Genomic DNA, 16,826 nt, shown 5'->3' on the forward strand with positions numbered 1-16,826 from the left:
CCATGTGGAACTTGGACTGTAATCTGTCTCTGGTTTTCAAGCATGGGATTAATACAGTTTCCACTTCCTAATCTGCTCTGTGTTCCAAAACCACAACTCATCAGTCCCCATGGCCTTTGCCAGGATTTGTGTGTGTGTGCCTATCTTCTTTTGACACGGTGCTGGTTGGATGAGAGTAAGATACCTCAGTCATTGGCCGCTGCTGTTCATTGGAGCGATGAGTCATCATCGCGGCTGCCATATTTTGTGGAAAGAGCCATGGACCTAGACAACTCTTCTAGCTTGCCAAAATATATGACCACGCACTTTTTGAGTGGTGTAAACCACTCCAACACCTGGCTTTGTTAGTTTACGTGTCCACGTGTCCACGTGTTTGTTCGTACCAAAAAAATGAGCATGGTTGCTATGGTCACTCAGTTCACACGGGTGTGATTTCATTACGTCAGACATTACGTCAGACCACAGCTGATCAGGCTATATAATACCTTACACCACTCAGTTCACACAGGTGTGATTTTTTTTTAATGCCCAGCTTTGAGTATTTGTGTAAACACAAACATTGAAGACAAAAAGGTGCGTAAACACAAACATTGAAGGCAGAAGTGAGGATGCAAATTGTGGTTGGCTGGCGTGATTGGGTGGGAGATGTGCCATTGGTTGAGATTGAGATGACATGCATGATGGCGTATGATGATAAGAGAGCCCCTCAATTCACACAGGTGTGATTTTTCCTGTAAATTCTTACTTGTATTGCTCCTAGTATTGATGATTCCTTATATAGCATTATTGTATGTCTTTATGTCTTGATTGATTGAATACATGGGACCACACTGGAAACATGCCCTCAGGGCATTTTGTTATCCTTTTAGCATTATTGTATAACTGTACCTCTGTGCGTATGCCACATATACCGTATATTCTAATCTATTGGAGCACCACAATTAAAATGATCATTACTCGCTGAATTCTCAATTACTGCTATACAACTCAGACATTATGTCTCGCAGTAGAGTTATGGCAAGCTTCCCCACATGATATGGGGGTGGTGTTCCCACACCCACACTTTCTGATATGAACAATAAGGCCATCACACGGCTAGCACTTTCAATATCACATGACACTGATCATCCCCTGTATCGCTTTTTCACCCTCATGCCATCAGGGCAAAGATACAGAACCTTGCCATGGAAAAAGGTCTGGTTTAGTAAGAGTGTTGTGCCCTCAGCCATCGCGGCATTTAACAAACTGCCCCACCAATAGGATGGTTCTGTATACAGTGGGGATCTCATGTTTTTGTATTGTCTTGTTGGTGTAATGTTTTCAACTATGTGTTGTGGGTGTTGAACACCAGTGAAGATGAATATCCTTCTGGACAATAAAGATTTTTTTTAATTGTTTTTATTATTATTTGACGTGCAGCCCCACTGTCCACATATGTATGTACAGTATGTATGCTCTCTCGAACATAAAGAGACATGGCCACAGAAGAGCATTTTCGTTTCATTTATCTGCATTCATTTAGTGATTGTTTGTTATTGTGTTTCCCTCCCTGTTTGTCATTTCTGTCATCGTTTACTTAAAATACACAGATATAACATCACAATGAATATACTGACAGTGCAGTACTACGTAAATGTCACAAGGAGGAGGGAGTTTGATCACTGTCAAGCTGTGAGCTATATACATAGACACGGACTCGGAGATAGACAGGAACGCCCACAGACGTCACAACCGGTTTTAGGCTGGGGAAACCTTTTACGTTTGGCTCCATAGAGACCAACGAGCGACATTGCCGAAAAGCTGCTGTGTTACATTCTGCACAACGAATAAGGTTAAATTTCTGGAATTAAAGTGTATACGTTTGCCATCGAAAGCAACAGAACCCATTAGAAGGACAAAGTGGCTGCAAGCCAACTTTGTCCGCCTGTGGAACCCTATAGTAGGCTAGACAACATGTTTACGTCTGCATCACATCACAGGACACCTAAGACACAGCTGTCTCCTCTGTGTGTCCTGTCTCCTCCGTGTGTCGCAAGCTCGCAATTCATTTCCAATGGGAGTCACGTGGTTTGACGAGACAACCTTTGTTGCATGGCTGACTTCTGCCCCCCGTCATGCAACAAGGTTGTCTCGTCAAACCATACTGTATGTGACTCCCATTGGAAATGAATTGCGAGCTTGCGACACACGGAGGAGACAGCTGTGTCTTAGGTGTGAACTTAACCCATTTCTGGCATCCAGGGACCTCCAGTTCTGTGCCTTCTGAATAAATAAATAATAGAAGTGGCAAATCCACTGGACGGTGCAGGACCAACAATAAGGTAATATAAAAAACAATATCAAAAATAGAAGTCTGCACACTGTAACTTTGTAAAGTTCAGAGTCAAGGCTTTATTATAGATTAACGTTTGATGAAGACTGTGTCGAAACGTTAATCTATAATAAAGCCTTGAGTGGGAGCTTTACAAAGTTACAGTGTGCAGACTTCTTCATATTGCCTTCTGAATAAATCCCTGCATGATAACATTATAACCTTTTATTTAACCAGTAAAACAATTTGAGACATGAGTCTCTTTTACAAGAAATAACTGGCACAAGTTAGGTTACACAGCAGGTCCACAGCCACAAGAAAGACGAGCATAAACAAACACAGCCATATGGCTTACAGACTATACCGAATATTACTCACTTAGGTTAATTCAAATAAATACAATATCAAAACTAAACTTCAATCGTCAACACGGCAGTGACATCAGCCATCCCCAAACATCTGTGTTGCTCATGTGTCAAAGCTTCTGTACCTGGAATTTATTCAAGAGCTCCATAAACTTAATAAAGTCATTACTGGCTCTTGGTGTTATATACTGTATGGTAAGTTTCATTGATCACAGCTAGAAAAAGCAAAGGTGTGACTGTCTCTTACCAGACGACTCAGTCAATCAGATATAGCTGTAAATATCTCGGAACACAACCATAGAGTTATAAGAACGCAACAGATACAGGACGCAAAAATAAACAAAAATAGATATTTTAGAATAGGAAAGGTTTTTTTTAAAAATCCTATTCCAATTAATACCCAAAGCAAATGGGCAAAAAAAATGTTGTTACATGCGGTTCAACTCACCCGGAAGTAATCGCTGCACGCCGCCAAGACGGCTTTGTGGGCGTGGAACTTGTTCTCGCCTGCGACCAGCGTGACATCGCAGAGAAGGCCGTCCTTCCTCTGCTGGTTGAGGGCGGAGAGGACGGCGTCCTGGTGGGATTTAGACTGGCAGAGTCTCTGTCCTGTCAGCATCTCCCCAGCACTGCTACACAAGAACAAACCAGCGTCAGTACCGTAAGTCTCTGTCCTATCAGCATCTCCCCAGCACTGCTACACAAGAACAAACCAGCGTCAGTACCGTAAGTCTCTGTCCTGTCAGCATCTCCCCCAGCACTGCTACACAAGAACAAACCAGCGTCAGTACCGTAAGTCTCTGTCCTGTCAGCATCTCCCCCAGCATCAGGACAGGACAACCAGCATCAGTGACAGTGTACCCAGACATACGCGTCAAGAGGCGGCGAGAAAGCCGGGTTTTTAAACAGCTGGTGGAAAGAAATGATGCCTGCGCGTGGCTGCAACTTGACGCGTCGGCAAAAAAACAGAAACGCTTTGCCGGCGCGTCAAGTTGCAGCCGCGCGCGAGCGTCATTTCCATCCACCAGTTAGGTGGATTAGGTGGAGGCGGCATCTTGCCGCCTCTTGACGCGTATGTCTGGGTACAGTAAGTCTGTCAGCATCTCCCCACTGCTACACATGGACAGTATTGGAAATTGGAAATACTCAAGTAAAGTACAAATACCAAAATGTTTTAGTTAAGCACAGTACTTCAACAGTACTGCCAAACAAGGACAAGAAGCGTCAGTATAAGTAAGCCTGGGAGCCATCTCTTCTTCATCTGTCTGACTGGATCTGTCTTCCTGGCTGCCTGCCTGTCTGTCTGTCTAACTGGATCTGTCTTCCTGGCTGCCTGCCTGTCTGTCTGTCTAACTGGATCTGTCTTCCTGGCTGCCTGCCTGTCTGTCTGGATCTGTCTTCCTGGCTGCCTGCCTGTCTGTCTAACTGGATCTGTGTTCCTGGCTGCCTGCCTGTCTGTCTAACTGGATCTGTCTTCCTGGCTGCCTGCCTGTCTGTCTGACTGGATCTGTCTTCCTGGCTGCCTGCCTGTCTGTCTAACTGGATCTGTCTTCCTGGCTGCCTGCCTGTCTGTCTAACTGGATCTGTCTTCCTGGCTGCCTGTCTGTTTAACTGGATCTGTCTTCCTGGCTGCCTGCCTGTCTGTCTGTCTAACTGGATCTTTTTCTTTTTTTGCTTTTCTGCCTTTATTGATAGTATCAAGTAGCCTGACACTCAGTCTGAATTTTCATTTCGTTTCACACATTATTCAGACTGAAAGCCCTCCCCACGGCAGCAGTTTCTGGAATGGGAGTTGTCAAAGCGTCAGTCTTCGGCGATTGGTTCATACCAACCAATCAGATGACGTTGTTGTCAATCATGTGGCTATGGCTAACCTGGTTGCTAACCAAACAAACACAGTCAATGAGCGCTACTAGCATGTAAACAAAAGTGGTAAAATATGTCGGATGATGATGTTTATAAAACCTGTCGTTTCTGTAAAGAAACTGTTTATCATAGGTCGATTTAATAGCCAGATTGATACGGTCGCGAGTCACTGCAGTGGGGGCAGCCATGTTTGTTGTTTGACGCTCTCGAGTGACGGGGCTGATGGATAATCAGCTGCTGCAATCAGAATTTCGATCGAGACTGACGCCGCCGTAGGCAGAGTCACCAGACCTGAAACGTCAGGAAATATTTTGTTTAATGGTAGCGATTCAGGGCTGGAGCCAGGCCAAATGTATCAAGTGAAGATGGACAGGAAAGAGCTACAGTAGAGAGAGAAGGGGAGAGACATGCAGCAATTAAAGGTCATCAATGATGGGACTCGAACACGTGACGCACTGAGGCCAGCCGCCAAAGCCTATATGTGGCATGCGCCTGGACCACTTGGCTAGGGGGCGCCCTGTCGGACTGGATCTGTCTTCCTGGCTGCCTGTCTGTCTGTCTGTCTGTCTGGATCTGTCTTCCTGGCTGCCTGCCTGTCTGTCTGACTAGATCTGTCTTCCTGGCTGCCTGCCTGTCTGTCTGACTGGATCTGTCTTCCTGGCTGCCTGTCTGTCTGTCTGACTGGATCTGTGTTCCTGGCTGCCTGCCTGTCTGTCTGACTGGATCTGTCTTCCTGGCTGCCTGCCTGTCTGTCTGACTGGATCTGTCTTCCTGGCTGCCTGCCTGTCTGTCTAACTGGATCTGTCTTCCTGGCTGCCTGCCTGTCTGTCTGACTGGATCTGACTTCCTGCCTGCCTGCCTGTCTGTCTGACTGGATCTGTCTTCCTGGCTGCCTGCCTGTCTGTCTGACTGGATCTGACTTCCTGCCTGCCTGCCTGTCTGTCTGACTGGATCTGTCTTCCTGGCTGCCTGCCTGTCTGTCTGACTGGATCTGACTTCCTGCCTGCCTGCCTGTCTGTCTGACTGGATCTGTCTTCCTGGCTGCCTGCCTGTCTGTCAAGTAGATTCGCTACAAAATAGTACCTATTCCGGGCACTACTAGACAAGGCGAGGCACATTTAGTTGTATGGCACATTTCTCAACAACAAGGCAATTCAATGTGCTTTACATAAAACATTAAGCAAATTATATAAAAGGACATTTGAATTCAGTAAAAGTGAAGAAAAAATAAAATAAGAGGTTAAAACACATGTCTCCTAAATAACATAAAACACCCATCCTGCCACATTAATAGCCAGCGCAACACCCCATCCTTTGTCCGCCTTCTCCTACCAAACCACACCATTTGCACACATCTCACCATGCACAACACCAACAGCATGCCTGTCCAGACATCACGCACTACTTTGCATCCATGCAACTGTCATATTTACAGTACAAGTAAGACGCGTAAACGCGGGAAGCGAACTAAGCTGTTGTGGCAGTCTGACACACACACACACACACACACACACACACACACACACACACACACACACACACACACACACACACACACACACACACACACACACACACACACACACACACACACACACACACACACACACACACACACACACACACACACACACCTCTGTATGTTCCAATTTCAGTTGCCCTCTGGTGGCGGGCGGGTGGTGTTACAGCGTGACAGACAGACACACAGACAGATAGACAGACAGACAGTTTTGGCCAGCTTCTATAGTTAGTGCTCACTTCGTTCGCAATCACTTCGTTCGCAACAATACCCATTTCTATGAAAGAACACATTCTTGCGCAAGACCACCAGCCTACGTCAAAATCGTCACCACTTTGCCGAGTTACGCCAACTCCGTTCCCTTCATGGGGCCAGTCCAATGGCGCATTGTAGTCTACAGCCTTCACAGTGACACACGCTTTACATGAACCACGCGACCGGGATGATTTCCAACCCCTCAATGTCCAACCTCGCTGCCTCTGCTCCACACCAGCTCATGCTACCTCAGCCCCCTTCACCACGTCGTGTTGACTAGACTACACTAATAAGGACCCATGACGGCCACCGCCAGCAACAACATGCCGGCAACCAGAAAAAGACATCTCTCGCCTATCGCACGGCAAACGCCACACAACTACGCTTGGTGAACGCAGCTAAAGCAGCTGCCGTACAACATGGACCTCGCATCAGTGCCACGGGTTCACAACTTCACAGTACACTGTGGAGGATTTTTGTATCGCATCGCGGGGCCGGGGGGACTTCAATTGACAAGTGCACGAGTGAGTGTGTGTGTGTGTGTGTGTGTGTGTGTGTGTGTGTGTGTGTGTGTGTGTGTGTGTGTGTGTGTGCAGTACACGTACTATTCGCCACAAATCGGCAAATCGGATGCCAAGTTCTTCCGCGCATTATTTATTTCCCAGTCCCACCACGGATTCAAAGTAACCAGTGACTGTGTGTGTGTGTGTGTGTGTGTGTGTGTGTGTGTGTGTGTGTGTGTGTGTGTGTGTGTGTGTGTGTGTAGTGTGCGCGCGCGCGAACCCATCCATTACTACATGTGCAGGGCACAATACTGGGTTTAAAAACACAGCTGAAACATGAAGTGGAGTCTGTCAACTCCCGCAATTTCCTTCTTCCCATATTGCGCTGCAACGTAACTCTAAATTCTAGTCTCCTTAACCCATTTAAACCAGAGGCTAATTCTAAAAACGCCTCCAATAACCTAACCTAAGGCTTTCTGAGTGGGTGAAACGAATTTCACCCACCTTTTTACTTGTGATAAACTGCGATGTGACAATTACCATGATTCTGATTACATTGTGTGATTCCTTGCCCAGCCGAGTGGCTAATAGTTGGATCCAAGATGGACACTACACTGCTACCGTGTTTGTCTGCCTAGGCTACATCTGACTCTGCAGTCTGTCCACTTGATGTTTTCACTGTCTGTCACTTTAGGTGCTATTGTGTGTGTGTGTGTGTGTGTGTGTGTGTGTGTGTGTGTGTGTGTGTGTGTGTGTGTGTGTGTGTGTGTGTGTGTGTGTGTTGGGGGGGGGGGGTGTCTTTCAGAGATGGGGGTGCAGGAGTGATGAGTCAGAGTGTGTTTGGTGGATGGACTATATCAAAGGAGAAGGAGCCAAGAGGCAGAGATGGCGGGCTAAGGATGAAGCTAATTGCAAAATTGACTGAATTTAATGAGTCAGAGAGAGAGAGAGAGAGAGAAAGAAAGAAAGAAAGAAAGAAAGAGAGAGAGAAAGAGAGAGCATGAGAAATGAGAGGGAGGGGAGTGAGCGAGGATCAGAATCAATTTATTGCCGCAGATTTTCCCGTACAAGGAATTTGACTTGGTGCATTTCTGTCGGCCACATATGGGTGTGCCACACATCTCTGAGCAACACTGTTAAATGGATGGTATGCTCACTGCGCTGGCTCTGTGTGTGTGTGTGTGGGGGGGGGGGGGGGTGTAATGTGCTATACATGCTGTGTACATATTTTAGACATAAAACATTGATTTGCAACAATCTGCAGTGGTTCTCAAAATTGGGGTCCAAGGACCCTCATGGTTTCTTGAGGGTTGATAGAAACAGTCAGCACTCACAAGGTAATTATTTTTGACCCATTCAGGACGGAAATGCTGTGTACAGTATATTAGCAGCATAACATTTTTGTAATTTTTGAATTAATATTTGAAAATGTTCATAAAACATAGTTCAGGATTTAGAAGGCGTTTTTAGAATCAGGCCAGTCCTAAATGAGTATACTGCAGCAGTGATCTCAGACAAACAAGAGTTGTTTCGGCTACTCATGCAGTCAGGCCTTCATCGGAGTATCAAATGGACGCTTTACAGGTAACTCTGAGAGTTATGGACGATCCATGAAATGAAGACTGTTTGAGGACCACACAGCATTGTTGATTTCGTCGATTAAAACTAAGACGAAAAATGTTCGTCAACTACGTTTTTGAGGCATTTTGTTCCAAAAAATCAACATGTTGGTGGCGCTATAACAGGCCAATGTGAAAAGGGTGGGATATATTCCTCAGCCTAGTAAGAAAATGTGTGAAAGATTTCACGTAAATTGCATGCTGCGTTCATGATTTGAGGCTTTTGTTCAAAACAGGGCAATCTTGCAAACTGTGAAAGCTAATTATAGCCAATTAGGATGGAATATGAAATATCGGACAGATCCGACTTGAGCACATGACCATAGAGATAGTGTGTAACGATTTATGAGATTTTTGGACAGAATCTGGAGGAGTAATATCAAAAAATGTGTTTTACAAAAGTCAGCCTTTTATAGTGCCTGGTGGCACTATAAAAGGCAGATGCGGAAAATGCAGGTCAACGGTTTGTCCTTGGCCTCTAGGGAGTGTGCATGCAACGTTTCACGCAGATCGGTGCAGTTTTAGGTAAAAACTGTGAAAAGCTGCCTCATGGTGGCGCTATAACAGGCCGTTCTGGAAAATGTGGGGCAGTGGTTCATCGTTGGCATCCAGGGAGTGTGTGTGCAAAGTTTGGCATCGACCGGGTTAACGGTGCCGGAGATTAGCTGGTAACAGACGGACGGAAGGACGGACGGACGGACACACACACGGACACACACACACACGGACGGAGTGCAAAACATACTCTCTCCCCATGCCTTCGGCCTGGTGGAGACAACTAAGCTATGATTACTAAAACTAAATATACTGACAATTGTCAACAAATAAAAACTAGACTAAAATGTTAGGAAGGGACTAGTGGACAAGAGATCCAGTATAAGTCATTTTACACTTGATTGCATGCTGAAAATAGCAGATCTACAAGCTCAGGGGGGGGTACAGGAAAGTGATTGAGGACTTTGTGGACTGGAGTCACCTGAACCGGCTTCAGCTCAATGTCTCCAAAACAAAGGAGATCGTGATTGACTTCTGGAGAGCCCGCCCCACCCCTAAGCCCGTTTCCATCGGGGTCGAGGCGGTCAAGTCATACAAGTTCCTGGGCGTGGAGCTTGACCATAAGCTGGACTGGTCAGTCAACACAAACTGTCTGTATAAGAAGGGTCAGAGACTAGTAGGATGTATTTCCTGAGGACACTGGCCTCTTTCAACATCTGCAGGAAGCTCCTGCAGATGTTTTATCAGTCAGTGGTCTCCAACGCCAGTCAGATGGACACAGCCAGACTAGTCAGACTGATTAAGCGAGCAGGCAAGGTGACAGGGACCAAGGTGACAGGGACCAAGGTGACAGGGACCAAGGGGACAGGGACCAAGCCTGACTCTGTGGCGGTGATGGCAGAGAAGAGGACTCTGGCTATAAGACACTAGCCATCCTGGACGATGTTAGTCACCCACTGCACACAGCACTTTATTCTCAGAAGAGCAAATTCAGTAACAGGTTTTTATCCCAGACATGTAGCACAGATAGACTTAAGAACTCCTTTATCCCAAGGGCCATTAGACTATATAATGAATCAATGGGGGCCGTGGAGGGGAGACGAGGAGGGAGGGGGTTGGTCAGTTAACGTATTTGCTTTGCTTTTTTGGTGTTGTACTTTTAACTCATGCCTTTTTTAACTTATAGCTATTGCCTTTTTCTACTGCATTATATTTACTGATGTAATGCATTGTGTTCATCATGCTCTTTTTATTCTGTATGTATGTTTTGCACTGGAGCTGTTGAACAAAACAAATTTCCTTCGGGATCAATAAAGTATCGATCTACAATGCGTTGTGAGCTTGCTTCGTTGTGAGCTTGTAGATCGGCTATATTCAGCAAGTGTAAAAACAGTCATTACGACGGCATCAAGGCCCACCAAATGGTAAATGGTGCATTCATATAGCTCCTTTATCCAAGGTGCTTTACATAGATTGTGCATTACATTCACCCATTCACACACACATTCATACACCGATGGCGACGGAAACCATCGCAAGAAAACATCACCGCCGCCACCGCCGCCAAAATACATTTTAGTCGACTAAATCAACTGTAGATTTAGTCAACTAAAATCTTATATTTAGTCGACTAAAACTAGACTAACACTAAAACTAAATGAAAACTATTGAAGAGACAAAATCCGCTGCCAAAAACAACACTACCACACAGTGCACATGGGTGAAGCAGGTCAGCTTACCTGAGGCTGGGTTCAGAAGGCATGCCCCGAGAGCAGGGTGGAGGTGGTGGGGTAGTACTGTAGTGTGCACACTGGGCCCATGCATCAGCCTGGTGGGAGAGAGCAGCTTTATAGTCAATCCGTTCATGATTTAACCCATTTAGGCTAAATCCTAAAACCCATGTTTCTATGTCAGTGGTTCTCAAATATATATATAATATATATATATATTTTTTTAAATGTTTTTTTTGTGGCTTTCGCCTTTATTTTATATTTTTTATGGAGGGACAGACAGTAGGCTGACAGGAAATGGGGAGAGAGATGGAGGGAAGACATGCAGTGAAGGCTGTCGGGATCGGGAGTCGAACCCGCAGCACACTGCCAGACTGGATTACCAGCCAAGGTGCCTGGACCACTGAGCCATGGCCCAGGCCCTCAAATATATTCATGTCAAGGACCCCAAATTACATTGGCCGCCGACCCCCATCTGAAAATACGTTGTTCCAGGGACCCTCCCAGTAGCAAAGATTTGAGTTAAAAACTCGCTCTGTAACAATATATATTCAAAGATTTCAGGCACATTTTCACGATTTTTCAAAAATAGCAGACCTACAAGCTCATAGCGCGGCACTCGGTGCCGCGCTATGAGCTTGTAGATCTGCTATTTTTCAACAGCTAAATTATAACATAATAATGAAACACCACAAGGGGTCCCCACCCAAATTGGGTTAACCAGCTTGCCTCTGCCTGACAGACAGCGTCCTCCTCCTGTACATTGTGTGTGTGTGTGTGTGTGTGTGTGTGTGTGTGTGTGTGTGTGTGTGCACCGGTGATGTAACTAATGTGTCAAAAGCCACATAGTGGTGTTTTTTTACCCTCGTCACCGCTACGCCAATGCACATAATCTTCGTCACTCTGGAAGCCCCCATAGGTCCCATGTTAGACCCAGAAATGTTGTTTAATGTAAACTTTCATGATTCAAATGTCATCTATAGGCTTAGCAGATGAGATTCAGCTTGGTTGCTAAAAGTTGCACGTTGAGCAAGTTGAGTTATTAGCATAATGTGTGACCATACCATTAACATCCTATATAAGGCAAAACATTCAACATTTTCATCATTCTTTAAGTAGCATGTGACATATGAAACTAGGGGGTTTTCATGATTCTGAATCCATTCCAAGCATTAGTTTTGCACAAAAAACACTCATTGGGAGGAAAACGGCCATAGCTGTCATCACAAATGTGATGAGGTCAGCACATTTGTATACTGTATATGGCTGTTTTTAGCCCAAGGAGTGTTTTTGTAGACTATTTCTCCACCCTCTCTAGACTAACCATATTGGGTCTTCAACACGGGATGCCGGACTCGTATAGAGCACCAAATTCTGACGTCAATATTGGTAGAGGGTCCACGGGTTCATGTACTTTTGATTTGCATTGTAATCCCCATAGGGTTCTTTGTGTGATACATTATATGTCTAATACATATATGTATTAGACATGTACGTATATAATATATCCAGCATTTTCTTTCCAATTTCAAAATGTACTTTCAAGATACAATCAACCACCACAGTATACAGAACACAGACATGGCGATAGATAGATAGATATAGCCCCAGGGAGCCGCATCAGACTCAGAGGAAGGGATTTCAGCCCTTCTCGCATCAAGCTGGGAATCCATCCACAATCCAGCATTGCACTCGAGTCCTTCTGATGTAGTAACAACCTTGACATAACGTGCTATACACACACCTGAATCTGATAGCCCTCCCCCTCCAGTCTGCTGTGTAACATTACCCGACATAACAAGACTGAAACTGAAAGACAGGTCAGCCTTGAGGCACCCCGAATCCCAAGCTGCTGATAACACACGGTTTGAAACCCTATCACTCATGACGATGGAGAGGCCCCAGGGTCTTTAGGATTAATTTGGAGATTAGAGAACTTGTAGTACAAGTACTGTAAAGGTCTAACTACAGACAGTGTACAAGGTATCTAGCCAGGCATACTGCTGCCTGCTGTGTGCGTGTGCTTATGTGTGTGTGTGTGTGTGTGTGTGTGTGTGTGTGTGTGTGTGTGTGTGTGTGTGTAAATGCGGTCCTGAGGGAGCTCTATAGCTATCGATCCATCCGTCAGACAGTGACCTTCAGGCGGCTTGGCCGCAGGGGCAGGCGACAGCCACATGGGAGAGAGAGAGAGAGGAGAAAGTGAACTTGAAGGTAGTGCTGCACGATAAATCGAAAAAAGATCGCGATCTAGATTCAGACACCTATAGGTGATCTCATTTCTAAATTTTAGCTAATTGTGCAGCACTAGTTTTCTGTCCAATTCATTTTAGTGAAGCTTATGTTTTTGCTACAAGAGAGAGACACATTTACCACATTGTTAATGTAGTAATGTTCAGCAACTACAGACTTATGGAAAAAAATGAGAATTGTATGAGAATCGAGATTCACATTTGAGCAAGAATCGTGCAGCTCTACTTGAACTCTTGAGCTCTGCTTCGAACTCCTATGTAAGTCAAATGTGGCCAATAATTTATTGACTTTATATATCGTTGCTGTCGAACAGAAACCGGTTATCTCCATATTCTAGTTTTTTTCACCCATAAATTAATACCCTAACATGATCACACTATACATCACACAAAAGCATTAAAAGTAGCAGATGTACAAGCTCATGAATTTGAATCCTGAAAAATAACAGTTTGACATATGTCTGTATTTTGAACTACAACAAGCATAGCTCCCTCCTTTCACAGTAGTTTCGGCTTCACGATAACATACATGGAGTGGATTGCAGTGGTTCTCAAAGCGGGGTCCAGGGACAGAGGGTTCCTGGGGCGTTCCAAATGGACCCGGAGGTCTGTAACCTGAGTACAAAATGGGTCCATTTTTGAGTGGTGAAGCCACTCCAATCCACAGCAATGTGTGTCCCTATGTTTAGGCTCCCTGTGTCTGTCTGTCTAGGAGGGTACCAACAGGTGACAAAGTGGCGCTGCTGTGCACAGGTGCATGATGGGATCTGGAAGCTGAGTTTTTAGCAGCCATTATGACACACACACACACACACACACACACACACACACACACACACACACACACACACACACACACACACACACACACACACACACACACACACACACACACACACACACACACACACACACACACACACACACACACACACACACACACACACACACACACACACACACACACACACACACACACACGATTTTAACAGCAATGTCCGTGTTAACCTATGTGTGTGGCTATGTGTGGGACTATGAGTACAGGTAGGGGCAAAAGTGGCGCTGTTGTGCCAGAAACAGAGAGAGAGAGAAAGTGTTGCACTGTTGCCTAGTGCTAATTACAGAGAGAGAGAGAGGGAGAGGGAGAGAGAGAGGCAGGGGGAGAGGGGAGTTGCACCACTCAGTTCACACAGGTGTGATTTTTATATTACACTCAGTTATGGCTTATGGTGTCTTTGATTAAAACATTTAAGAACTATAATGTGCCTATTGTAGTGCATACAAGGTAACCTAAACAACCTTGTGCACCTCAATGTTAAATTGGCTATTATAAAATAAGTGTGTGGGAAAACTCTCTGAAGTAATCTAAAGAATGCTTGAACATTTGTCATTTAAAGGACCACTTCACCACTTTTCAACTTCTCTTCCTATAATTGGTCCTCACTAATGTGCATGATAAAATACCACTAATTTTTCCTACTCAGTCTGTGTCTCATAGGAAGGCTGTGGGCAGTTCAGAAACCCGTCCACCAGTGACATCATCAATGGTGAATCCAAGCTAATAGAAACTGCAGGCTTTCTTTTCCTGAAAAGTTGCAATGCAAAAGTTGAAGCCATCGTTCTCACGATAATAAAAATCTAAATACATTTTAAAACAATTCTTGTTTAAAAATAAATCTGCCTAATGATGATGTCACTGGTGGACGGGTGTCCGAACTGCCCAAAGCCCTCCTATGAGACACAGACTGAGTAGGAAAACAATGGTGGTGTTTTATCATGAACATTAGTGAGGACCAATTATATGAAGAGATGTTGAAAAGTGGTGAAGTGGTCCTTTAAGGCCTAATTAATTGCTTATACAACTACTGTAGGTCTGATAGATTCTTTATTTAGATAGATTATTTATTTTATGTGTCTTGCTCCAGAGGTGCCCAGCCCACATGGACTTATAGGGCATAATGATGTACCTTGCAATTGCATATTCAAATCATGTTACTTCAGAGTTTAGACCATTTCCCAAATAATTATTTTTTACATTGGAGGAGATTTAACATTGAACAATGTGTAGGTATAGGCTATCCACTCTGCATGTTTCCCGACAGGTGGACTGGATAGAGAAATGTAGCAATCATGGATAGCCATGCTATGAAGGTGTATAGCTACTTTCGGAATTGGAACTCCCTTTTTTGTATTTGGGAAAATACAAAAAAAAGGGTTCTGAAAGGGGCTACCATGAAGGCTATAAAGCCTCAGTTGACTGCGGTAAGACGTATAGGCTACAGTTGCGTGTTCAGTAAATAGCAGATCTATAAGACTATAAGCTCACAACGCCTCGCGTTGTGATCTTGTATAATATAGGCTAGATCTGCTATTTTCGTCATGCTGCATATGTGCATGCAACACACCAGCATGCCACTATAAACCAGGCTAACGGTGACAGCTTGCCAATATACGGAATGGTCTCTGTCGGCTATCATTCACTACATCACTTTAACATCTCCAACCGACCGAGCTGTCAATGGGTCTCCTAGCAACAGCGCATCGCCTCAGTCCATAAACTATAATGTCGTAGCCCCATAAAATATCACCTATAGTTTGTTGTCAGCTCATGTTGCATTGCATGCAACAACACAGACATAATGTCCTAACAAAAAACCGCTACCATTCTACTACACAAATAAATAACCACACATTTTAACACGTTATGCCTACAGAAGGATGGTTTTATATTTCTCTAAAATAAATGTCCTATACAGCTACGCACCTCTTAAGAATGTGTTGTGCTCTGTTGAACAAGTCCTGTTTTTATGGCAGCCTCTCCGTTGGTACAGTACTGTCATTAAAGCGAGATGTATACTTCTTATCTATTTGCCATCTGGCGACCGAAGAAAGCGTCCATGCAATGTCAGTCGTCTCGGATGCAGCTGCAGTTCCAGTTGAGTTGGACACTTTATTACTATAGCATCTAAATTGTTATGATAGCCCCTCCTCTCTACAGTCAGTGGTCACATGCGATTGGGACTCACAAGGGGATACAACAGCGCCCTCGGGTGAATAGTTGGTATAACTGCCCCTAAAACCTTCATTTGATGCAGAATAGACAACGCTCCAAGTGATGCTCACAACAAGAAGGGCTTTTTATTTACAGTGCGAGTCAGACACCGTAAAAAACTGTAAATGAAATAACACAAAACATTTTAACACAAATAATTATTGACATGAATTATGAAATGTCCTTGTTTGACAGTCATGCGGTCCTTTTAAATGTCCACGAATTGTCCATATTTATCAATGACATGTCCATAGTATCAATGAAATCCACGTATCACACAAACACAAACAAATTCAATGATTGGCAAGATAACTGTACAGACAAACAAAACATACCATGACTCTTATGAGTTCAGTTCTCTCTGACATGAAAAGAGCTCCTCTCTTCACCTCTGCTCTGTTTGTTCTAACATAAACATGCTCAAACCCAACAGGTGATTGTAATGAGGTGATTACTATAATTAGGCTCACATTCAACCTGTTACCTGCCCATGAAATAAACCACAAATGCAGCGCACAGTAGATGGCACTATAGCGGCTAGCCCTACACCTCACCTACACCATGCAAATACCATAAAAAATACATTTACAATTTTTATATTTCAGAAAAATAAACAATAAAATAAATTATTACAGACTACCCATTGCTGGGACAGTGGCCCAATAGAAGAAACAACGCCCTGTTACCCCGACTGAAATGGAAGGTGACTCATTAAAGGACCAAGCAGTCCTGAAAGGGCTTGGTCCTTTATTGGATTTGTAGTTATTTTTCTTCCGCCAAAAATAGCAGTTCTGGCTGAACCGTGCAGTCGGTTTTCGCGAAATTTTGAGATATGGTAGAGGGCCATGCCAAACGGTGAGGA

The 16,826-nt window shown here is 44.4% G+C and overlaps 1 protein-coding gene across 1 annotated transcript in view; it reads right to left on the reverse strand.

Annotated features, from left to right (window-relative positions):
- klhl32 (kelch-like family member 32) overlaps positions 1 to 16,389 on the reverse strand; it is a 69,726-nt gene extending 53,337 nt beyond the window's left edge. Inside the window, exons 1-3 of the mRNA XM_079502925.1 lie at positions 16,300 to 16,389; positions 10,673 to 10,761; positions 3,125 to 3,305 (exon numbers count right to left, since the gene is read on the reverse strand). Of these exons, the coding sequence (XP_079359051.1) occupies positions 3,125 to 3,305; positions 10,673 to 10,761; positions 16,300 to 16,332 (303 nt within the window). The 5' untranslated portion in view covers positions 16,333 to 16,389. The remainder of the gene's footprint in view (positions 1 to 3,124; positions 3,306 to 10,672; positions 10,762 to 16,299) is intronic.
- Between the last annotated feature and the right edge of the window lie 437 nt (positions 16,390 to 16,826).

Source organism: Electrona antarctica, assembly GCF_951216825.1.
Source record: "Electrona antarctica genome assembly, chromosome: 6".
Classification (NCBI taxonomy): domain Eukaryota; kingdom Metazoa; phylum Chordata; class Actinopteri; order Myctophiformes; family Myctophidae; genus Electrona; species Electrona antarctica.